This window comes from Lissotriton vulgaris, chromosome 10 (assembly GCF_964263255.1).
Source record: "Lissotriton vulgaris chromosome 10, aLisVul1.2, whole genome shotgun sequence".
Lineage (NCBI taxonomy): Eukaryota > Metazoa > Chordata > Amphibia > Caudata > Salamandridae > Lissotriton > Lissotriton vulgaris.
The window spans coordinates 1,152,860,005-1,152,885,329 of record NC_141698.1 but is presented as its reverse complement, the minus strand read 5'-3'; the positions used below and the strand labels follow the sequence as shown (position 1 = coordinate 1,152,885,329).

Genomic DNA, 25,325 nt, shown 5'->3' with positions numbered 1-25,325 from the left:
TATAGTTGTTGGGATTTCCACAGTCTAGATTGGGTTTCTTTAACAGTGGCCTGATGGATATCATTTTCCAGTCATCTGGGAAGATGTTGGTGTTGATAATTTTGGAAAATAATTTTTCCAAGACTAAGCTTAGTTCAATGGAACAGACCTGCATAATTCGGGGTGGACAGGGGTCCATTGGGCTACCTGAGTTAGTAGTGAGAATTTCTTTCTGGATCTGCTCAGCTGTAGGGGGTATAAATCTAAAGGCTGATGTTTGGTCTTGTTGGGTTTCTGAATTTATTGAGTGGGATAAGTCCTTTTCCATGGTTTCGTTGTTCTGATTTTTGAAGAAGTTATATACTGATGAGACTTTATTAACGAAGAAGTCCCCTAGTATATTGCAAAATTTTGATGACAATGCTTCTGGGTTTTTGTTTTCGAACTTTGAAAGTTTTTTGACAGTGTCAAAAAGAGTTTTGCTGGAGTTTTTTGACTCGTTAATCTTATTGGTGAAGTATCTGCTTCTTTCTTCTATTATTAGTTTTTTATAATTGTTTAAGGTGACTTTATATTCTTGTCTGAGGTTAACGTCGTAGTTGATTCTCCATTTTTTCTCTGCTCTGCTACACGATTGTTTTTGTGTTTTTAGAGCTTCTGAGAACCATGGTTGTGATGGGGTTCTTCTTTTCAAGGTTGCCTTTTTTTGAGGGACAGTCGAATTGACTGCCTTGTCTATCCACTCATTAAATTGTTTACAGGCTATGTTGCTGTTATCGTCAAACGTGGGATAGGATATTTGGAGTTTTTCCTTGAATGCCTGGTTGTCAATTTTAGACCAGTCCTGATAGGTTACTTGCTTAATGATTTCCACTGGTCTTCCAGTGTCCTTTTTAACTTCCAGCATAAATGTTACTAGTTTGTGATCTGTCCATGGAATAGGGAGGGTGTCTATTTTATTTAGGTTCTGGCAAGATGAAAAAATACCGTCTAGTGTATGTCCAGCATTATGAGTTTCTGAATTGACTTTCTGTTTCAGGTCAAAGTTTGCCAATGCATCAATAAATGCCGCTATCTTGGGGTCTGATTTTTTCTCTAGGTGTAGATTAAAATCACCTAGGATAGTGTAATCGGGACATGTCACACTAGATTCAAGAAAAGGGCTTAGTAGGTCGATTAAGGTTTTTTTTTGCGCTAGGTGGTCTGTATATTAGTATTCCATTGAAAGTGTAGTTATTTGTAATCTTTATTTGGAAGGTTAATATTTCGCAGTCTGAGTTGTTACCCTTATCTGAGGTTTTAATCTTAAAATCTTCTTTTGCTATAATCGCTAAACCTCCTCCTCGTTTTATTTTTCTATCGACTCTAGAAAAAGAGTATCCATCCGGAATACCTAAGGCTAGGTCGGCATCTGATGCCTCGTCTGCCCATGTTTCGGTGACGAATAATATATCAATTTTTTGTCCATCTATTAATTTGGACGTTTGTATATTATGTTTGACCATTGATCTTGTGTTGATCAGACCGATTTTCAAAAAATAGTTTCTATATTTTGGTATCCCGGTATTATCCATATTTTTGGGGGGAAGAAAGTCGAATGTGAGTGGGCATGACGGACATTTCTTACCTTCTTTATGTGGCTCTATCTTGGAGCATGTGAAGGTAGGTCTCAAACTTTTTAGTTCCTGGCTTGAGTATTTCCGTAGCCCTTTATCAAGGTCAGTTTGTCCAGGGGATATGGCCCTGGGCCCGGTCTCGGCACGGACGAGCGCAGACGAGCTTGCCTTAAGCGCTCGCCTTCGGCGCGCTTTCGTCGCGCCCGCTGCGCTTGTCCGCTGCGCTTGTCCGCTGCGCTTCCTGTGCATACTCATTATTTTAGGGCGAGAGGGGGTGTGGCCTCGACGGGGGCATAAAATGGAGTACCGTTGCATAGAGCAGGGTGGCGTATCGGGTGGCATAGCAGTGTATGGAGTGGTGTTGCCTTGAGTGTTATTGCTTGGAGCGAGTTGTGTGGAGTGGGAGAGCATGGGGCAGACTGGTAAAGCGTAGAGTGGTGTTGCATGGATTGGGGTGCGGTGCAATGTGCAGTTGTGTGGAGTGCAGCAACGTGGAGTGGTGACCCACTTGTGGGACACCCCCGCGCCGCACGGCCACCAGCTGCTGCGTGTGCTCCTGTGCCTGCCTCTGCCCCAGCGCCGGCCTCGCTGCCGCCTTGAGCGCTCCCCTTGGTTTTTGCCGATTTCTGTCGGAAATTTGTGCTTGTTTTTTTGGTTGCCGTAAGAGCGTTTGTCTACTGTTTTGCCTCTGTTTTTGACCTGCATTGTTGCCTGTACCCAGTGCCCCGTTTTTCTTCGTGTTTTTTCATTTGTGCCTGTCTCCTTCCTGTGTGCCCGCCTACCTCGCCGCCCTCCGCTCTCCCTCCCCGCTCCCGCTTCCCGCCACCGCCATCAGCCCCGCCCCTTTTCTCTTCTGTTCCCTCCCCGCTCCCGCCTCCCAGCTGCTCCGCCCACCCGCGCACTTGGCCTTTAAATGGCGACCGTGCGAACGCGCAGCGGTCACGCGCAGCGGGCGCGCCGATTGTGCGCCGAAGGCGCGCCAAAGGTAAGCCCGTCTGCGCCCGTCCGCGACCGGATCGCGACCAGCGCCAGGACCCCTGGCCCCCGAAGACCCCGACCGACCCGCCAGACGTACTCCGCCGCCACCCTCTTCGCTCTCAACACCGGCCGACTACCGGAATGCCATCAAGCCACTCCAAGACATACCCACGGACCTTTCAGCTGCCACGCCTGCAAATTCACCTGCATCCGGTCCAGCCCCGCACCAGCACCCGCCAAGTCGAACACCAGCAGCACCCACCTCAAGTGCATCCTGCTCAACACCCGCTCCGTCCACAGACACGCCATCGAACTCTGGAACCTTCTAGACGCCACAGCCCCTGACGTTGCCTTCCTCACGGAGACCTGGATGAACGCCTCTTCAGCTCCCGACATCGCCATCGCTATCCCAGAGGGCTACAAGATCGTCCGGAGGGACCGAAACGCCAACCAGATGGGAGGAGGCATCGCCATCATCCACAGGAACACCATCCGTGTCACGACCAGCACCGACAACACCCTGACCAGCGCCGAACACCTGCATTTCCAGATCCACACCAACCCGAACACCACCCTCAGAGGCACCCTGATCTACCGACCCCCTGGACCACGCACGCAATTCAGCGAGGACATCGCCGACTTCGCCAGCCCGCATGCCCTCCCCTCCGCTGACTACATCCTCCTCGGAGACCTCAACTTCCATCTGGAGAACAACAACGACCACAACACCAGCACCCTGCTCGACAACCTCGCCAACCTGGGACTCAAGCAACTGGTGTCCACCCCCACCCACCTCGCCGGACACACACTCGACGCCGTCTTCTCATCCAGCACAGACATCGACTTCAGCCACAGAGCTTCAATGGACGGACCACAGCTGCGTCCACTTCACCTTCAAGAGAACGACGACCCACCAACACCAGCAACACACCGCCCGCAGAAGCTGGAACAAGATCACAGCAGACCAGCTCGCCACCTCCCTGAGCCAACACCCTCCTGCCAGCTCAGCGAACCCCAGCCAGGCCGCCGATAACATCACGAAGTGGATCAGCAACTGCGCGGACGAACTCGCCCCGCTGAGGACCCCGCCTAGCAGACCCGGCAGCAAGAAGGCCCCATGGTTCACCGACGAACTCAAGAGCTCCAAGAAGAACTGCCGAGCCCTCGAGAAAGTCTGGAAAAGGAATCCGACACCGGACAACAGGACCTCCTACAAACTTGCCACCCGGAAACACCACCAGCTGATCCGCGCCGCCAAGAGAACAGCATTCAAGGACCGGTTGGACAACAACGCACACAACAGCAAGGAACTCTTCAACATCGTGAAAGAGCTTTCCAACCCCAACGCAGGAAACAACGACATCACCCCATCGCAAGACCTCTGCAACTCCCTCGCCTCCTACTTCCACAACAAGATCACAGACATACACAGCAGCTTCAACAACCAACCAACGCACACCACGACCGACCAGCCACCCCCCCCACCACCACCCTCCACGCCTGGACCCCGATCAGCACCGAAGACACCATCCGCACGATGAACTCAATCCACTCCGGATCACCAACCGACCCCTGCCCTCACCACATCTTCAACAAGGCCGACGCTGTCATCGCACCCCACCTGCGAGACATCATCAACACTTCCTTCGACACCGCCATCTTCCCCGAGAGCTGGAAACACGCCGAACTCAGCGCTCTACTCAAGAAACCAACAGCGGACCCCACCGACCTCAAGAATTACCGCCCCATCTCGCTTCTCCCGTTTCCAGCCAAAGTCATCGAGAAGACCGTCAACAAGCAGATGGCCGCCTTCCTCGAGACGAACGGATCCCTCGACCCCTCACAGTCCGGCTTCCGAGCCAAACACAGCACCGAGACCGCCCTCATCGCCGCCACCGATGACATCCGAGCCCTGATGGACAATGGAGAAACAGCGGCCCTCATCCTCCTAGACCTCTCCGCGGCATTCGACACGGTCTGCCACCGCACCCTAGTACGGCGCCTCAGCAACATCGGCATCCAGGACAAGGCGCTGGAATGGATCATCTCCTTCCTCGACGGAAGAACACAGCGAGTCCGCCTACCACCGTACAAGTCAGAGGCCTCCGAAGTCATCTGCGGCGTCCCCCAAGGATCATCCCTGAGCCCCACCCTCTTCAACGTCTACATGAGCCCCCTCGCGGCCATCGTACGCAAACACCACCTCAGCATCATCTCCTACGCCGACGACACCCAGCTGATCCTCTCCCTGACCAACAACCCCGCCGCCGCCAGAGCCAACCTACACGAAGGGATGAAAGAGGTAGCCGAGTGGATGACGACCAGCCGCCTGAAACTGAACTCGGACAAGACGGAGGTCCTCATCCTGGGCTCCTCTCCCTCCGCCTGGGACGACTCCTGGTGGCCTCCCGCCCTGGGCACCGCACCCAAACCGACAGACCATGCACGAAACCTGGGCTTCATCCTGGACTCCTCCCTCTCCATGACCAGGCAAGTCAGCAGCGTCTCCTCGGCGTGCTTCAACATCCTACGCATGCTACGGAAGATCTTCTGGTGGATCCCCACAGAGACCAGGAAGACCGTCACCCAGGCCCTCGTCACCAGCCGACTGGACTACGGCAACGCCCTCTACGCCGGGACCACCGCCAAGCTCCAGAAGAGACTCCAGCGGATCCAAAACGCCTCAGCCAGACTCATCCTCGACATCCCACGATCCAGCCACATCTCCGGACATCTGAGAGACCTTCACTGGCTCCCCATCAACAAGAGAATCACCTTCCGCCTCCTCACCCACGCACACAAAGCCCTACACGACCAAGGCCCGAGCTACCTCAACAGCCGAGTCAACTTCTACGCTCCCAAACGCCACCTCCGATCAGCCAACCACGCCCTCGCCGCCGTCCCCCGCATCCGAAGAGCGACTACAGGAGGAAGGTCCTTCTCCTACCTGGCCGCCAAGACCTGGAACTGCCTCCCGTCCGACCTGCGCCTGACCCAAGACCACCTCTCCTTCAGGAAGAAGCTGAAGACCTGGCTGTTCGAGCAGTAGCGGCACCCCCCCCCCCCCCAGCGCCTTGAGACCCTATGGGTATGTAGCGCGCTTTATAAGTGCCACTGATTGATTGATTGATTGATTGATTGTGTTTTATGGAGAGGTGCTGCATGGAGTGGCGTCACATGGAGTGGTGTTGCATGGAGTGGAGTGGCATTGCATGGAGTGGCATTGCGTGGAGCAGAGTGGTGTGTGTAGTTGCACTGTGTAGAGTGGTTGTGTGAAGTTGGCCTGGCATATGCTGTCCACTATTCTAGAGGGCACCTTGCACCAGGATAATTATCACAGGCTAACACTGGATTCTATCATGGAGATAGCGTGCTATCAGCAACGGTTATCTCCCAAGCGATAGGAATCCATGCATTAGCTGGAAAACAGTGTGATTATCGCTGGAAATCCAGAGATAATCGTACTGCGACCAGCAAAACCTTCCTGATAGAGCAGGGTGGTCTTACCATGTAATCTACTTCCCATTGGATTACATGGCTAAGTCAGATTACAAGCAGGGGTAAGGAAAGTAGCGTTAACTGTGGTTATAGCTATATTATCTTATCCCTCTGCTTGTTTGCGTGCAGCTTGATAATTGGAGAAATGTTGGATAGTGACATTTCTCCAGTTATTTTGGCACGGAAAGCCTACTTTGCATTTCATTAGAGATGCAAAGCTGGGTGTTGTTGTATGGGACGCTAAATCAGCAAAACACGCTATTGTGTATCCTTGCTGATAAAATAACCGCAGTTTTTCTGCCGAAAACGGCCACAAAAGCAGATATCATTTTACTGCGCCACCTTGTTGATATGCCCCTAACTGCTCTCACTATTTGTATGAGATCTATCCTTACCACCAAAACCACACTTTGCACTTCTTTCTTGGGTAGGGTGAAGGGCAGTTGCATGGAATACAGTTGCATAAAATTAATTTGCAATGAGTGAAGTTGCATAAAATGGAGTACCGTTGCATAGAGCGGGGTGGCATAGCGGTGTATGGAGTGGTGTTGCCTTGAGTGTTATTGATTGGAGCGAGTTGTGTGGAGTGGCATAGCATGGGGCAGACTGGTAAAGCATAGAGTGGTGTTGCATGGATTGTGGGGCGGTGTGCAGTTGTGTGGAGTGCAGCAACGTGGAGTATTGTTTTATGGAGAGGTGCTGCATGGTGTGGCGTTACATGGAGTGGTGTTGCATGGAGTGGAGTGGCATTGCATGGAGTGGCGTTGCGCGGAGCAGAGTGGTGTGTGCAGTGGCACTGTGTAGAGTGGTTGTGAGAAGTTGGCCTGACATATGCTGTCCACTATTCTAGAGGGCGCCTTGCACCAGTTTAAACGACCCTTATTAATGGTAGGTTAAAGACTTTATTGAAAGATATCCTATTGGAAGCTGTGGAGAGCAGCCTTCTGGCTAAGTCTTGGAGGAATGTAAAGCAGCTTGTTTTGCCAGTTTACAATCTCTTGAATGACCAAATAAAGGGAGAACCACACCAGGTATATATATAAAATATATGTATTTATTCTAAACACATCCCACTAGTCTCTTTAGGAGGCTCGAGGCAAAGTAAATACGGTTAAATTAACAGCACAAAGTAAATTAGCACAATATATGTTGAGCCCTAAGGGCGTACCAAACCATATATTAAGAAAGTGGTATAAGAACCACAACTTTAAGACTAGACACAAGGCCTCGCACCTGTAGAAGTGCTGGGGCCACAAGGAACCACCCAAGGTAGTGACACAAGGCACCCGCAGGGGACACGTGCAGTGTGTGAACACAGCTGCGAATCACCGTTAGCTTCTAAGGGGAAAGTCGCGGTTGGAAATTTAAAGATAAGGGACACTTGGAGGAGGACTTTGAGCAAACCCCCTTTAGACTTAAGGGGTTCTAGGGCCAACACCCACTGGAGCACCGGAGTACTCGAGTTACCTCACCAAGGGAAGCAGGGTACATAGGCGTCTTTTGGTGTTGGAAATCATCGTAGTTTCCAATGGCGATCTGCTGCAAAGTGCTGCTGCCGTCAAAGTGGAAAGTGTCCGGCGTGATCCAAGCCTGGATCAAAGATGAGAAGAACCTGAAAGCAGAGGGGACAGAGTCTGGGTCACTGGCCAGTGACCAGGGGCACGATAGTTGAATGCTCACCGATGTCGAGTGATTTCAGGTGGGGAGTCAGGACACATCTGGACCAACCAGGGTAACCCAAGGAAAATAAGAGTTGCCTTCACTGGGACCCACCAGTCGAAGGACCAGGGATCGCGAAGAAGCCTTGAGCAGAAATGCAAGAAGCGGGTTCATGGAACACTCCTGGAGAGAGAGAGAGAGAGATGGAGAGAGATGGAGAGCGAGAGAGAGAGAGCTAGAGAGAGAGAGAGAGAGAGATGGAGAGAGATGGAGAGAGAGAGAGAGAGAAAGAGAGAGATGGAGAGAGAGAGAGAAAGAGAGATGGAGAGAGAGAGAAGGAGTGAGATGGAGAGAGAGCACTACTCTCTTTTTTGTGTGGCTGTCGGCATGAGCAGTGCCACTGTTTCAATTATCACTGGTGTTAGCCAGGTGGGGAGTCTGCTGGTCCAACCATTGTGATTGCAAACTTAGTGACTTCTCATGCACAGTGAGTGTAATAACTGCAGTTGGGAGTCACTGCAGGATATGTCGCTTGCAGCGCTTGGTCGCGTGTGGCATGTGGACATCATCATGCAGTGCTTGCCAGGTTGCTCTTTGGATAGACCATGGTTTATGGCTACTGGTCTGCAGTACAGTTAGCAGGTGCTGTGACACTGAAGCACAAGAATGCACAATACCTGGACAATAGTTGTCACACTCAGCAGCCACGATGAGTTGATTTGTCACCAGTTTTGATGTTCTCCCCAATGTCATCAGCAGTGATTTCAATGCCCCTGTGGGTCTGTTGTATCATCAAGCGGTAACTGTGCTTCCCTAAGGCTGGCCAACTCAGCACCTGAATGAGGCAGGCTCTGATGAAGGAGCTTCTATTGGGTTTATGAAGCACCACAGGTGGTACCTCCCCTTGGACAGCTGTGTCTCACTTTTGTAACATAATTGAACCTCCGCTTACAACTACAACCCATGCCATCCTCCTGCAACAATATGCAGGTAAGGTGGTCTCTATTGGACCTCATGTTGAAGAAAGTGTTGCCGCCATCTTATCAGATACTCTAAGACTCAGCACCTGTGCAGGATTGGAGATGGTGTTAACCTCAAGAACATATGAGTCAGTGTCCCCAACAGATAACAGTGTGGCAGCAAATAAACCAGCATTGTTGATTGAATAAACCAGCAACAAGGCTTTAACCCATGAAGGTTTAAGTAATAATAAAGTGCGATACAGAAGCCACAATTATTAGGTAGTCAAAATGCATGATAAATCAATACAGGCAATTAGCATGAGGCTGAGTCAAATGCAGCAAAGAGAAGGACATGAAAGCAAATCTCAGAGTAACGTACTTTACATCATTATCAGGGGACAGACTAGCGTGTGTTCACTCTCTTAAGTCACGGTAAACCAGACATAGATGAAATCCAAAAACACTATTTGTGGAATAAATTTCACAATAAAAATCACACTGACAAAATAAGGTAACAAATAGAATACAAAATGTAATGCAGTGTCATTTAACACCATCCCAACACCAAAACCTAATTGAATATTCCCTAATGCAACCAGATGTCTCAGTACAATTCGAGTTCCACTTACACACCTACAATCTCAAACCGTAAAGGGCACTGCAGGAGTACAGGCAGTAGGAGCCTTAAAATTAAGTAAATTCTTCCTCCGGCATTCTTCAAGAACAGCATGTCAACGCATGATGCACATTTTGTCACAAGCGATGAGAGAAGAAAGGAAAACACACATCATGGCTGCTTTAGAATTCAAGATGGAGTTTAGGCCTAGTTTGCACAAAGTTCTGACAAGAACAGGAACACACAGTTTTGCAAAGTGCAGCTTATTCTTCATTGGGCTCTAGTGGATTTTCTACCCCAAACCTGAGTGCAGAATATTGGCTGCAAAGATATCAAGTCGGGACGGCGTCTGCAGCTGTATTGTCATGGTATGTATATTGGTAAGTCTAGATTTAAGGGCATATTTACTAAGATATCAGCACTGCACGGCGTGACAGGGAAAGGGCATGAATGCGCTGTACGTAACAATATATGCTGCATTCTTGACACTTCCCGGTGCTGGTGCTCAATGTGATGCATAGTGCCAACGCCAGCACCCTGGCACTCCAATGCATACATTGTCAGCAGGATTATTTTTGTGCAGGAAGGGACACCTTCGCTCTGAGGAATTGTCCTCTTTCTATGTGTGCTGCAGAATCCAGCTCAGATAGACAGATGAAATACAGACCTTTCTCCTCGTTACTCCTCACCTGGGAAGGCCTGGCATTCTGAGGCGTTCCCAGGTCGACCAATGTTGGTAAGTCAGGGAACGCTTCAGAATCAATGGGTGGATGCCTGGGAACACCCAAGCATGGATCGCCTTCCGAGGGCAGAATAATGCAGCGTATCGATTTGCGCTGCGTTGCGTCACTCTGGATTTATCAAGCCACTCAGGGCCGCGTAAGTTGGGCTTCCGTGGCTTGATAAATCCTACTTAGGTTTTGCGTCGCTCTTGCACCCTCTTGTGCTAAACCTACATAAATAAGCCCCTTAATATGTTTACCTCCACACTGATGTACATAGGTGATATGTATGTTCTCAAGATACAATGTTGTGAAGTTAAGAATAGTAAATCTAAATACAAACTTATATATGACTACCTGGACAACATAGTGCTATCCAATATCCTGCACTTGATATTGTTGCAGAACTACAATTTATCACTCAGCAGTGTGAGATACAAACTGTCCCAGTCCTGTAAGTCTCAGGGGGTTCCTTGTCTCCCCATTAGATATTCCTTGGTGTTGAGCTCAGGCCTAAGGAGGATGATATAGACTTTGGGGATGAAAATACAGCCCAGCAGTCCAGCGCTGGAGGTCAGGATGGCAAAGATCTCCACGGCCACCATGTACCTGCCCTTGGTGCTCAGGTACGCCGGGATGAAGGAGACCCAGACGCTGCAGAACACCAGCATGCTGAAGGTGATAAACTGGGCCTCGTTGAAAGTAGCCGGCAACTTTCTAGCTATGGAGGCGACAACAAAACTCAGAAGAGCCAAGAATCCCATATAACCAACCGCAGCGTAGAAGGCAACAGCAGAGCCCTCGTTGCACTGTAAGATCATCTTCCCAGTTTCTGATCTGGTGTCAATGTCTGGGAATGGGGCAGAGCTGAGGAGCCACACAACACATATCACCACCTCCCCCAGTGAGCAGAAGAGCACCAAAAAGCTGGAAACGCGTGGGTCCACCCACTTCCTCAGCTTGCTGCCCGGCTTTGTGGCGTTGAAAGCGATGATCACTGTGATAGTTTTGGCTAAAACTGAAGAAACAGCAATAGTGAAAATGATCCCAAATGCAGTTTGCCGGAGGAGACAGGAAGTCTTTGAAGGACGTCCAATGAACAGAAGACAGCAGAGGAAGGACAGCAGGAGGGAGACAAGGAGGATGTAGCTGAGATCCCTGTTATTGGCTTTAACCAGAGGTGTGTTCCTGTATTTAATAAAGACTCCCAGCACTCCAGCAGCGAGGAGGGAGAAGAAACTTGTAATGGAGGATAAGGCAACTCCCAGAAGATCCTCATAGGACAGGAACTCTATCACCCGTGGAATGCAGGCATCTCTCTTCTGATTGGACCACTGATCTTCAGGGCACATTATGCAGTTCGTCATATCTGCAGGAAAAGAACAGTGCTCAGAAATACTAAAAAGATGCTTTTAAATATAGATAGTTGAAAGGAAAGTGACACAATATAGTTAGTGTGACCTGCCCTACGGCTCACGGTGTACCAGTGTGTGGGTGCATTGACAGTGGAACATGCAGACTGGGCTTTCCAACTCAGTTATAAACACAGACCACGTAGATTTATAAAGACTACCAGGATGACAAACACAATATTTTCAGAGCGCAATTACAACTGACAGATTACGGTGGTGGCCCTCCAACCATTGAGTGTCTTATAAAATCCATCCCAAACCTAGGACTAGCCCTAGAATATTTTATTAATGACTTGGTGTAGGGTATGCATACACCCATCCTGTCTGCATAAGTGTATATATGAATCTGTAATGGAGACGTGCACTTTGGATAAAGGAGGCTTCTCTTTTTTACAGTGTGTTGCACCACAACAATAAATGAATACCCAGATGTTAATGTTTGTAATAGAAGTTTACATCTGACTTTAGAAAAAGCATCATGGAGCTGCACCTGTAATGTCAAAGTCTGGCCCTGCCTGGAAAACGTCTCCATATGGTCTTTGCACTGGTGCTGCTGGGTTGGAAATGCGGCCCCTTCTGCTACATTATGTGACTATCACAGTTTTTCAATGCAATCTCCTGACCATATTTAAGCCTCATAAATATCAAGGCCACTCCTCCGTGGTATATTAACAATCTTGAAATGTCTCCCTTGCACTCTTCTTAAACCTCAATACCCGAACACACGGCCCCCTTTTGCTCTAAATTAGATTTCCCTTTATAACAATTTACACCTATGAATACATAAATATCATATTGTAAACAACAGATCTATATTGTTTAGACACTGAAGAAATGCACCCATGCCTTCTTTAGATTTTTACCAGAATGTTGTCTTGTCAAACACAAGTGCATTTTCTAAACCTTAGCAACATTGTCATTTCATTCACTTGTGTTATTCATATTTTGGTCAAGCTAGACAGCGCATTTGCTGTCTCTTCAAGACGTGCTGCAATCAGTCTGTGGGCTTCAAGTCCATCCCCTTTCTTGTCATTGCTTTTCATTTGTCTATGTAAATGTCCTTTAAAAATCCTTGCTTGCCAGTGGTCAGTCTTGCCTCTTTGTCCCTCCTTTCTCTCCTCTGTTCCTCCTATAGAGCAGGGACTTAGTACTGTCTCATTCTGCTATGGCTCTTTATCTGTTCTTTGGGGGGGACTAATTGTTCTTGAATTCCTGCTTTGTTTCTGTTTGTCTGTGTTTAGCTTCAGTGCCCTAGCTGCTTACATTTAAATATAACATTCTTCCTCCCACAGCTTCTTAATGCCACAGTTGTGTTGCTGCTGCCTTTGTACTGCTGCCTCCCCCACCCTGGCTCTGCTCCGGTGCTTATTTAATGTTTGTGAGCCCGTGCTGGTTTCACATTCATTTTTGTGTATTTTCTGGCTCCTCTGTCTGACTCTCCCACCCCCTCCCAATCAGTTAGCAGGCTCCAGCCTGACCTACCTCACAGTAGAGCAGGGGATCCAGGTGAACGAAGAGGGAGGGCTGTGCTCCTAGCTCCCTCAGAGCAGGGGCACTGCTGTCTGTGCCTGCTCCTCACAGCTCCTACCTCCCTCCGAGCAGGGGGCACCACTGTCTGTGCCTGCTCCTCACAGCTCCTATCTCCCTCCGAGCAGGGGCACTGCTGTCTGTGCCTGCTCCTCAGGGGGTGCTTCTGTCTGTGCCTGCTCTTAAGGGGGTGCTGCTGTCTGTGCCTGCTCCTCAGGGGGTGCTGCTGTCTGTGCCTGCTCCTCAGGGGGCGCTGATGTCTGTGCCTGCTCTTCAGGGGGCGCTGCTGTCTGTGCCTGCTCCTCAGGGGGCGCTGATGTCTGTGCCTGCTCCTCACAGCTCCCTGGGACGTGGAATGCCTCTGGTCTTTACTCTTAGCAGAGACCTGCAGTATGAGGTCTTTCTATTAGTGTGGCGCCCTTTCACGATCACTGCGCTGGTTTTGCTTTTATTGTCCTGTCTTTTCCCCCACCACTCCTCCCCCCACTCTCTCTGCTCTCCCTCCCTTCTCCCTTTCAATCAGTCACAGGGGCTGTGCTTGTAGTTGAGCGCCGTAAACAAGGTCTGATTTCTGTCAAGCGCTGGCGCCTTTTTTGACATTCCTAATATTCAGGATTCATAATTTACCCAGACACTTCTGATCTTGATATCACCTTTCACACTCCTTGTGGCGTTTGCTAACTCTGTAAATAAAATGTTGATGGCAGAGCTGATACCTTGCAGCTTCAGTAGCATCGCGCAATAAACAGACCACGAAGTGTCAGCATAAAAGGCCATTTTATTAGACCAGAACTGAGTAATCTGTACATAACAGTAACATAAACATAGTAATAATAACAAACCCCCACACACACTCCCGTCTTATTCGTTTCACTCGTTCCGCTCCATCACCAAGCCCTAGAAGCGCCAACCATGCTTTATCCTTGCCCCTCAATCACTTGTCATCCAGCCCACTCCTTGCGTCCTGCCATTCACGCTTCTATCCGCCCTATGAACTCCCCCCCCAAGGGATGGGTGTGCCCACTCTTGACCCCCCTGTCCCTTCAAATCCTGCCTACAGCAGCTCTGGCCTAAACTGGCAACGCTATGGACCGACCCAAACACACCTCCAGCTGCCGGGTGGGTGGGCGGCCTTTTTAGCTCCCTCTCGATGGTGCCAGACGCAGAAAGAGGAAGTTTCCTTCCTCCCCTGCGCCTAAATACCCACCCCCTAACTACTCCCTTTCCCCTACCTGGCCTATCCCTGCGCGAATGACCCCGGGGGAAGACTAGTCTGCGACTCTGCTTCCCCCGGGCCCGGCATTGCGCAATAAACAGACCACGCAGTGTCAGCGTAAAAGGCCATTTTATTAGACCAGAACTGCGTAATCTGTACATAACAGTAACATAAACATAGTAATAACAACAAACCCCCACTCACACTCCCCTCTCATTCGTTTCACTCGTTCCGCTCCATCACCAAGCCCTAGAAGCTCCAACCATGCTTTATCCTTGCCCCTCAATCACTTGTCATCCAGCCCACTCCTTGCGTCCTGCCATTCACGCTTCTATCCGCCCTACGAACTCCCCCCCAAGGGATGGGTGTGCCCGCTCTTGACACCCCTGTCCCTTCAAATCCTGCCAACCAGTGAACCCCCTGTAGGGCGGTACACTGCCCCACCCCCCATCCAGGTCCGCCAGTCCGCAAGCCACACTCCCACATTCACTCCCTGCGACACCAGATAGCCTCATTCCACAACTTGCTCACCACATCCCTCATCTCCATCATGTAAGACGCATTGCCCAGCTGGGACAAGTGCACCCCATCGTCCCTGAAAACTAACGGCCCCTCCAGTCGTATCCCGCCATGTGCAATAACCTTAATGTCTTTGTCACCACAATAGAGTCTCATCGCCCTATTGAGCTTCCTTCGTGCTTTCTCGATGGCCCCATGCCTCATAGCCCCTCTCCACACTTTCCTGGGGACCAATTCAGTCCAGGCAATGCAGGTCCCTGCAAGCCTCACTTTCAAAACCTCCAGGTTCCGTTGCATGAGTTGTAAAAGTGCCAATCCGGACAGTTGCACCAGGTCATTCTCCCCCAGATGAATGATCAACAAATCCGGACATCCCCTCTGTGGGACCATCTTCGCGAGCCAGGGCAGTAGTGCCCCCCATCGCATGCCACTTTTGCCCCACCATTGTACCTCGTGCAAGTGTCCTTTCAGTCCCAGGTTACGGCCGTAAACCTGCTGCCCCGCATATTTGGATGCCCAATGCACGAAGGAGTGCCCAAAATCCAAGTCACCGTCTTACCGCCCGGTCCACCCACGCAACCTACGAAGAAAAAGATGTTAGAACAAGAAAAACAGTCCGAATCAACCAACATCCTGCCTGGGACCGCCCTACTTCCTCACATACCTCTCACAACAGAGCGACTTCCAACGCCCAAGTCTCCTAATCCTATCCCAGGACCAACCCAACCTGGCCGCCGCTGTCGCAAACCCAATCCGGAAAGAGTGGGTCCCAAAACCAGCCTCATCCATGCCCAACCGCCTCAAAGCCTTGTGCAACACAGCCAACAACTGGCCCGCCGTCAGTCTTGCGCCCGATGCATGACAAAAAATCTCCCCACAACGCACACTACCCGTCCCCAGGAAAGTCCGCCACTCCAACACCGGGCAGACCGCCCCGCCTGTCTCATTCAACCACACCCACTTGCCCCTGCCCAGCTGATCAGTCTTGGAGCACCGCAGCCAAATACCCAAGCGCCCCCCATCCACTCGGACCTCCTCAAACAACCTACCAGCCCCTCTCCTCGTGCCCAAAAGCTCAGACACCCGAAATGCCCCGAAAAACATGCACACCATACACAAGCGAAAAAGACCCACCTCAACCAGGTCATAACAGCATTCCGGCAACACCCCAACCAGCCGGACCAACAACTCAAACGTCACCGCCTCCCTCAGCCTACCCCCCCACCCCCTCATTCCCTGCCCCAGCCCCGCAACATTCTGCTCAGTATCACATCCTTGGTAGGGTCAAAGCCCAGAAACAAAACACAGTAGAAAGATATCCCCGCCAATTTACCAGATATCGTAGCCGCAGTCAAACCCTGATCCATGCAATCCAACACATAACCTCTCAGCCCTTGTTCCATAGCCGACTCCACACCCACAACGCCAGTCACCGACCAGCCCATGAAAGCACTACATTCAGACCATGCCAAACGATAAGTCCTCCTCGTGGTCTCAGCCAGCGAACCCTTCACCAGTCCAATCATCCTCACTCCCCCAAGGCCCAGATGCTGGCCGGCAGCTCGGTCTTGCATGTATCGGCTCCCGGTGCCAGGTGTCGAAACCGCTGCCACTGCAAACAAGACAAAGCATCCGCAATGTCATTATTTGCCCCAGGGACATGCTTAGCCCGAAACACCACATTCAACCGCAGACACGCCAACTTGAACCTCCGCAACAGCCGCAACACTCTCCGGTCCCTTGCCTTCTGATGATTCACCAGCTCCACCACTGTCATATTGTCTATGTAGAAGAGCACAGATCTGTTACGAACTTCCTCGCCCCACACCACCAGCGCCACCAGCAAAGGGAAGAATTCCAAGAAGGCAATGCTCCTGCCCTGTTTGATCCAGGAGGCCGGCCAGCTCTCCGCTCACCACCTGCCGTCCCATAAAACACCAAACCCCGCTGACCCAGCTGCGTCAGAGTAAATTTGGCACTGCCAGACCGCCCTCTCCTCGTCAAATTCCAAAGACACACCGTTGAAGTCCTGCAAGAAAGTCATCCACGTCCTCAAGTCCGTCCTCACCCCCATGGAAATCCTGACCCTGTGATGTGGAAGCACTGCCCCCGACATGGCCATGTCGAGCCGCCTGCAGAACGTCCGCCCTGCCCGCACTACCCTACACGCAAAGTTAAGGAAACCCAGAAGTTTCTGCACAGCCTGCAAAGGAATCCGCTGTTCCCCCACAGCCCACTCCAGACATGCCAGGATCTCCGTCACTTTGGCCGCAGGAAGGCGCGCCAGCCACTGCACCGAGTCCAGTTCGATCCAAAGGAAGGTGAGGCAACAGCTGGGACCAGCCGTCTTCTCGGGCGCCAGAGGCACCCCAAACTGCAAGGCCATCTCCTGGAATCGCGACAGGGCCCTGCCGCAATCCCTGGTATCTGACCTCCCCAGGAAGAGGAAATCATCCAAGTAGTGAGTGACTTCGCGACACCCACTAACACGCACCATGACCCACTGCAGAAAAGTGCTGAAAAGCTCGAACAGAGCGCAGGAGATGGCGCACCCCATGGGCAAAACATTGTCCACGTAGATGGCCCCCCCAAACTGCATGCCCAATAGAAAAAAATCCGCCGGGTGAATAGGCAGTAAACGGAAAGCAGACTTGATGTCACACTTTGCCAATTCCGCTCCCGCCCCACACACCCTCACCAGGCGGATCGCATCATCCACCGACGCGTAGAGCACTCTCGAATCTTCCACTGCAATAAAGTCGTTCACTGACTGGCCCTCCGGCCATGACAGAAGGTGAATCATCCTGAACTCCCCTTCCTCCTTCTTCGGCACCACCCCCAATGGGGATATGATCAGGTCCTGCATCGGCCAGTCAGTAAACGGGCCAGCCACCCTTCCTTCCTCTACCTCCTTCTTCAACTTGGCAGACACTACACCAGGCAATTCTTTGGCAGATCTCAAATTCTCTGCCCAACGTCGCTCCCTGGGACCCTGGTAGCCCACCCTAAAGCCCTCAGTGAAACCCCAGGAAAGCTGCGCCGCGGCCTCCTGATCCGGGTAGCACGAGAGCCACGGGGCCATCGCCTCCACCCTAACCGGTGTAGGCGCCCTTCAGTCCAGGGTGGCCCCGCCCTCCGGCGTTCCTCCATTGCTCCGAGGGTGTGGTGAGCGTGAGACACTGCGTAAGGGCATGCTTCCCGCCGCACTTTGAGTTTGAATTTACAGGGATACCAGGAACAATACCCCTTATTGTAGCTCCAACAGGCCCCCGTGGCATAACCCCCCGGCTTGGACTGCTGCCCGGAGACAATGGTGCTGAGCACTGTTCCACCCCCCGCCCCGCCTTGGGCGGGACGCGGCAGAAAAGACCGATACACCACCGGCAGGCCACTGGCCGTGTGTGTGGATGCAGTGGAGTGCGAAGACGCCATCCACTGAACCCAGAGTTCCTGATCCACCTCCCCCCAACTCTTCTCATGATTCGCGCTAACCCTAGCTCGAAACTCCTCATCATAGCTCAGCCAAGCAAAACCCCCGAACTGCATCTGGGCCTTGCGAATGATGTCCATGTATTTGAAAAGCGTGATCGCCCTGTCCAAATACTTCTGGCAATAAACACTGGCATAGATCAAGAACGCAGACGTCCAGTTCTCCATAGTCACTGACGCCGATCGCCTACCAAAAAACCTGATGGCTACGCTATAACCTGGAAATAACTAGCCCTAAACTAACCTGCTTTTTAGCTCCCTCCCGATGGTGCCAGGCGCAGGAAGAGGAAGTTTCCTTCCTCCCCTGCGCCTAAATACCCACCCCCTAACTCCTCCCTTTCCCCTACCTGGCCTATCCCTGTGTGAATGACCCCGGGGGAAGAGTAGTCTGCGACTCTGCTTCCCCCTGGGCCCGGCATTTCAATGCATGAAAATGAGAAATGGAACTATTCACATCCGTTCTGAGCAGCGCCCATTGCATTTTTAAAGCTCTGTCCATTTCCTCTAACTCCAGCCTTTGATTCATTACAAAATCCGTTTTTTCCCGACTTTCCACTAGACCTCTGGTTTCAAGCTAAAGCAAATACTGGAACTGCCAGACCTACCTGCTGAATACTATTAAGGGGACTCGCCTTAAAGGCATCAACTTCTGAGAAAGTTAAATCTCTCCTTGCAGCAGACTCGCTACTTTGCCCAAACTTTAAAAAGCATTTGCATTAGCCATCAAGCATCTCAGTCTTTGTTTTTGATCATTTTGTAACCACTCCATTGCCCGCTTGCTTCTCTATGGAATCCCTTGACAAGGTGCAGATTAAAATGTGTTTTTATCCTGTTAATACACACCAAAGCAACAAAATACTCTGGGTGTGTTAATGAGAAAATGCACCCAAAGGAGATATTTGAAATAATGATTAGGATTGATTTAAACAGGGCAATAGTTTAACCGAATATTTTTGGAACATTGAAAACTATTTCCTAGGTGATTTATTTTATCATTTGCTTTTAATTGCTATTGAGAGCATTTTCACAGGCCTGGGCATAGTTCGCAGAGTTTTGCTCTGCAGAACTCCCCAAAGTGATAAAAAACTCTGCGAAGTTCCCCAAGTGGTGGAGTGCAGTGCGCACTGCTATTTATTGTGTTTTTTCTGCCGCTCGGGTGGAAATTCTGCCCAAGCTGCAGCTTGTGCTCGCGAACTTACCGTTCGCGTTCACGAGCAGGGAAAAAACTCTGCTGCACTACGCAGAGTGGTGTTTTCTGCACTCTGCGAGCTCCACGGAGTGAGGAGTGGAGAAAACCCTGCAAACTCTGTGAACGGAGCAGAGTTCACCGTCCAGGCCTAAAAAATATGCGATTTGCAAAAGTACAGAGAAACAGATCCATATGAAACCTGTGATCTCGGGTTATTTTACGTTGGATCACTCATCTAAATCCATTCTTTTTCTCTATTGTAACTCGTGCACTCTTGAAACGCATTACGAAAATCCCAGGATAAACACACTGGTCTGGATGCCCCACTCTCACCAGACACATGACCCCTCTGTCCAACCGGGAAACTCGCTTCAGATGACCTAACACATTTGCCCTTTACAACTGGCATAGTTTGGTGCTGAACTACCTGACAAAAGGTAAGAGGCCAAAACCACAGAAGAGTTTACCACACAGGAGGACAAAGTACTTTGTGGTTCAGTGTGCGTCCCCAGTCAGCCACAGACATTGTATGAATGATAATGTGAAAAGTGAGATTGAATATGATGTCCTATCAATTGACATGTGATACACCTGGTTGCAGCATCCGTGCCCTTGACCTGCCCATGCCTTGACGTCAGTGATTGCATCAGTGAATAGTATGAAACAGTGCACATGGAGACTCACGTTTTCAATACATGTGCATCTTGTATAGGACATATACCCTAGGCTTTTACTCAGCATACTAAAATGAGGTCTGAGCCCTGAGTGTGGAAGGTACTGTACCACAGAAAATGAGGTTTGAGCCCTGAGCATGTAAGGTACTGTACTGTACCACAGAAAATGAGGTTTGAGCCCTGAGCATGTAAGGTACTGTACCACAGAAAATGAGGTTTGAGCCCTGAGCATGTAAGGTACTGTACCACAGAAAATGAGGTTTGAGCCCTGAGCATGTAAGGTACTGTACTGTACCACAGAAAATGAGGTTTGAGCCCTGAGCATTTAAGGTACTGTACTGTGCCACAGAAAATGAGGTTTGAGCCCTGAGCATATAAGGTACTGTACCACAGAAAATTAGGTTTGAGCCCTGAGCATGTAAGGTACTGTACTGTACCACAGAAAATGAGGTGTGAGCCCTGAGCATGTAAGGTAATGTACCACAGAAAATGAGGTTTGAGCCCTGAGCATGTAAGGTACTGTACCACAGAAAATGAGGTTTGAGCCCTGAGCATGTAATGTACGGTACCACAGAAAATGAGGTTTTAGCCATGAGTGTGCAAGGTACTGTACTGTACCACAGAAAATGAGGTTTGAGCCCTGAGCATGTAAGGTACTGTACCACAAAAAATGCGGTTTGAGCCCTGAGCATGTAAGGTACTGTGCCACAGAAAATGAGGTTTGAGCCCTGAGCATGTATTGTACGGTACCACAGAAAATGAGGTTTGAGCCCTGAGCATGTAAGGTACTGTACCACAGAAAATGAGGTTTGAGCTCTGAGCATGTAAGGTACTGTATCACAGAAAATGAGGTTTGAGCCCTGAGCATGTAATGTACGGTACCACAGAAAATGAGGTTTGAGCCATGAGTGTGCAAGGTACTGTACTGTACCACAGAAAATGAGGTTTGAGCCCTGAGCATGTAATGTACGGTACCACAGAAAATGAGGTTTGAGCCATGAGTGTTCAAGGTACTGTACTGTACTGTAGAAAATTATGTCTGTGCCCTGAGAGTATGAGGTATAAAATAGGTACCATCCTGAACACTCTGGGGCCAATGAATTTGTGCAGGTTTCACTCTTCCTCCTTCCGCCGTCTCCAAGCATGATGCTCCTGTTTTACATTCAGAGAAGGGCACACAAGGGGTCTCATTTGCAAATTGCACTTAGTAGTACATACAGAAGTGCTACTTTAGTAGTTCTTACTTACTGAATATTGCAGTTAAAAAATCTACAGGTAAAATTCTCTACCTCCAAATGCAAGCTCTCCTCACCACTCGACACCCACATCCCTTTCAAATGCCAAAACTGCTGCCACTCCTTCAACTTCGCTGAGACCCAGGACCTCCCTCCACCAACCAGCAACAACTCCACCACAGACCAAACCCTGCAATGCATGGGACGCCAGAGACTACAAAAGCAAATTGAGATCAGGCACAGGGAGGAACAAGTAGGAATTGATGATAAAGAAGTCCAGGTTATCAATCTTAGCTCCAAAACCCTTACACCCAAAATTATTTAATTACTCAGCAAAGGTCTTAGTTTCAATCCTTATTCATCAGGAGATATATGCAAACTTAAAGTAGATCTTTTCAAATTTGTGAGACATCTGAAAATAAAAAAACATTTTGCTTGTACCTAATCATTGAATAATGATATTAGAAACATTCCAACCGAGTTTGGTGCTGATGTTTTAACAATTAATGATGTACACTCCACTCACCTGCTGCTTTCCATCACGGATAACGAACAGACACCATATGATAAGGAGAGATTACTTGAGGAACTCAACATTGAATCTGACTTTAGTTTAGACAATGGGTTAAAATCTAAGTCTAAGTGGATATCCACTCTCCCTGGGGGTAATGTCATAGATAGTTTCCACAAACAGGTTTTTGCTGACATCAACAGGATGGATGATAACCGCACGAAACACACTTTCAGATTTAAAGATAATCTCACGCAGGGTGAGGTTCCGTGACAATTGTAAGTGGTGCTTTCGACTCGCACAAATATAGTCGAGTCTGGTATCTATGCACCGCAAATGACGAGTTTAGTGGGTGTACGCAGTTTTCTATCTGTACCCACGGGTTCCATCTTAGATACGGCATCCATTTTGTCTCTTGCCCTCAAGTAGCCAGCGAACGGACGTTGTCCGCTTCGCGACCCTGGGACTCCCAAGATATTTGCGGAAGACACATGTCCTTTGTAAGTGTCTTTATGATGAGGGGGATGCTACTGTAAAGCAGATGGCGCCGCTAGAGGCTCATCTTGCCGCACGGACTTATTGTCTCAGCCGTGCATCTCATTAGGCACGTCCCTTTGATGCCTGTATCTCGTGTTTCCCGATACCTCCCCTTTTTACACCCTTTCCGATTCCCCACTGTCTCCGTCTTCCTCTACACCTGTTCTTGTTCCTATTTCGTTCTGTTTATTACCGATTAGAATGCACTAATGTTGGGAAGATGGGTTTTTACAGTTGGGAACCGCCAAATGTTTCCGCACTTATGTTCCGGACCTTGTGTGTTTCAAAGTGACCAAAACGACCCCTCTGGGGGATGATTGTGGGAACCGGGTCATAAACTTTTGTGTTCAATGTAACTCTATGGGAAAATTGTGTATAAAAGGAGCGATCCACAGAACCAATTTGAAGCAGTCTCCCCAAGTTGCACGTGTGTTGCTTGTCGTGACTTCTGTGTTCCCTGCAGTAAATAAACCTTGAATCTTTGATGCCGAAGGAAGTGTCCCGTGTCTCTGTGATTCGTACGCCGGAGCAGGTTACCCACGAAGGTTTCAGGTGTTGTGCCCTGGCACCGCTGGGTTCTAAATAACCCAGTCCTTCAGTTGGCGCCCAACGTGGGGCTGCATCAGTGGTACCGGTCCAAGCCCGACGATCGTGAGGAACTTCGTGTGAAATCTCGGAGGGAAGGTGCACCCCGCTTCATCGATCCTGTTGTCGAAATAAGTGGCCCAAAGACTTTTCCCGCGAAGATTCCCGCCTCCTGACGGCTGCGACGGACTGCTGCCCTGACTGTAGACCTGTTTTGGCGCCAGGCGTAGACCTTGGTAGAGCGAGACGATTGACGGGCCTTCCTGGTGACGCCATCGATCTTTGAGTTAAGTATTTGTGGGTCGCTCCCATAGTCCTTGGTTGTTGACACTTTAGCGAGTGTTTTTGTTGTGTTGACGCTGTGAGAGTGTTTTTGTCGATGACACTTTGCTAGCGTATTTTGTCGTGTTGTTTGACGACTGCAGCCGCCAAAAACCGAGGGTTTTGTTCTTTGCTGGGACTTGGTAAATCCCGTAACCCTTGAAGTTTGTGAAACTTGGCTAGTGTGCAAGATGCCTGGTCGCAGTACTTTGTTTAGTTGTTTCAGATCTTGTGGTACGGATTCCCGACTGGAGGACTCGTGTCCGATACCTCCGGTTGGAACTCCCACTTTTGAACTGTACAGTAAACATGGGCTAGGCCCGATTACTCTTAATGATTACTGGATCAACTACACGAAGAAGGACGGTGACCTTCGTTGGCCACCCCATGGTAGCTTCGAGGCCCCGATCTTAGATAATCTAGAGATTAAATTGTTCGAAAGGAAGTCAAGGCCGGCCATGTTTGATGCCTTTCGGTTGTGGCGTAAAGAAGCCCGACAGAAAGAAATCAGACAGACTAAACGAAATCAGCGAGATAATGTTGCTACCATAGTGAAGAAAGCAGAGCAATTTCAGCGTGACAAGGAGGTTAAGGATAAGGAAGTGTTTGATAGACTACAGCGTATGACCGTGGATAAATGTTATCCCGCTTTGCCTACGGAGTCGGAAAAGAAGGAAGAGTCAGTTGAGGATCCTTTAATGTCTTATCTTATGAAGTCGCCACCTCCGTATGTACAGGGTACCGCAGCTCCCGTAGTTCCTGCTGTACCTATTCCTCCGCCTATTCTTCCTGTGCCTGTTCCTCAACCTGCACCCGCTCTTCCGACTATTCCTGCTCCTTTGCCTACTGCTATCCCTACTGCTCCTCCGCTTCCACATACTCCTGCTCCCGCTACTGCTCCTGTTTTGTTAATTCCTGCCGTTGCTACTGTTTCTACTCCTCCACTTGTTAGTCCTGTGTCCTATACTTCTCCCTCTACTCGTTCTCGTAATTCTCCTCTTGCGGCTAGTTTCTTTCATTTGCTCGGACCTGTTCTTGGGTCCGCTGGTTCCGATGGTCCACAGAGACGTAGTCAGCTTCCTGGTAACAGAGAACGCGCTTCGCTATATAATATGGCGATGGGTTGGATGATGCATCCTCTTAGAAATCCACCCCGTGTTGTACTCGACACGTTTTGTCAATTCAATATACCAACCCAAAGATACGTGTTTGATGAAATGTGTAAGTTCCTTCGCGATCAGATATCGGCCGATGCACCTGACGAGGTGCTGACCGCTTTGTCTGATCTTCAGCTTCAGTTCTCGAACGGACTGATAGTGGATACCAACGTTCGACGTGCTGTTGAGCGGTTGCTATCTTTCCGTCCCACTCCTATACCTCAAGCCTTGTTTGTTGAGGATGTTGAAAGACTGCCAGATGAGTCTGGTCAGTTTCCCATGCGTGAAGTGCCACCGGTATGGATGCCAGGTGATGCCACCCGAGCACCGCCGATTCTGCCACATTTCCAGAGAGTGTGGATACATCTCCCATGGAAACGCTCAGAAGTATTACAGGTGAAGCAATCTTTGCCTGACCCACGCAAAAATCCCACAGGGTATTACAAGGAATTATCGCAGCTCGTAGATGCTACGATAATGAACCTTGCTGATATTGATATGCTGTTTGGCAATGTTGTACCGCAACCGGTATGGGCTAAGATTCGGCACGAAGATCACGCAAACGAATTGGGTGGCGATTGGGCTGCTCTTACTGCGGCCGATACGCGACAAACTGGTGGTGCTAAACCCGAGCAGCTGATTACTGCTCTTCCTCAAAGAATAATAACGTTAATGAAGACTCTTATGCCAGCTATGAGAGTAAATTGGGACAAATTATCAGCTTGTAAACAAAAGAAAGATGAGAGTGTCTCCGACTTCTTTACGAGGTTCGAGGAGGCTTTCATTGATCATAGTGGTCAGGATATGAGCACTGAGGGTGGTCAGCGATTGTTTGTGGATAAATTTGTCTCTAACTTACTGCCCGATTTGAGCAATAAATTAAAGAATTCAGAGAGTGCGTGGGCCGTTTCTACTTCAGCTCA

At 49.7% G+C, this 25,325-nt stretch overlaps 1 protein-coding gene across 1 annotated transcript in view; it reads right to left on the bottom strand.

The window, feature by feature from the left end:
- Positions 1-1,091: 1,091 nt before the first annotated feature.
- Positions 1,092-25,325, bottom strand: part of LOC147689500 (vomeronasal type-2 receptor 26-like) — a 542,936-nt gene continuing 518,702 nt past the window's right edge. Inside the window, exons 8-10 of the mRNA XM_086939935.1 lie at positions 10,513-11,399; positions 1,764-1,856; positions 1,092-1,124 (exon numbers count right to left, since the gene is read on the bottom strand). Coding sequence (XP_086796061.1) covers positions 1,092-1,124; positions 1,764-1,856; positions 10,513-11,399 — 1,013 coding nt within the window. The remainder of the gene's footprint in view (positions 1,125-1,763; positions 1,857-10,512; positions 11,400-25,325) is intronic.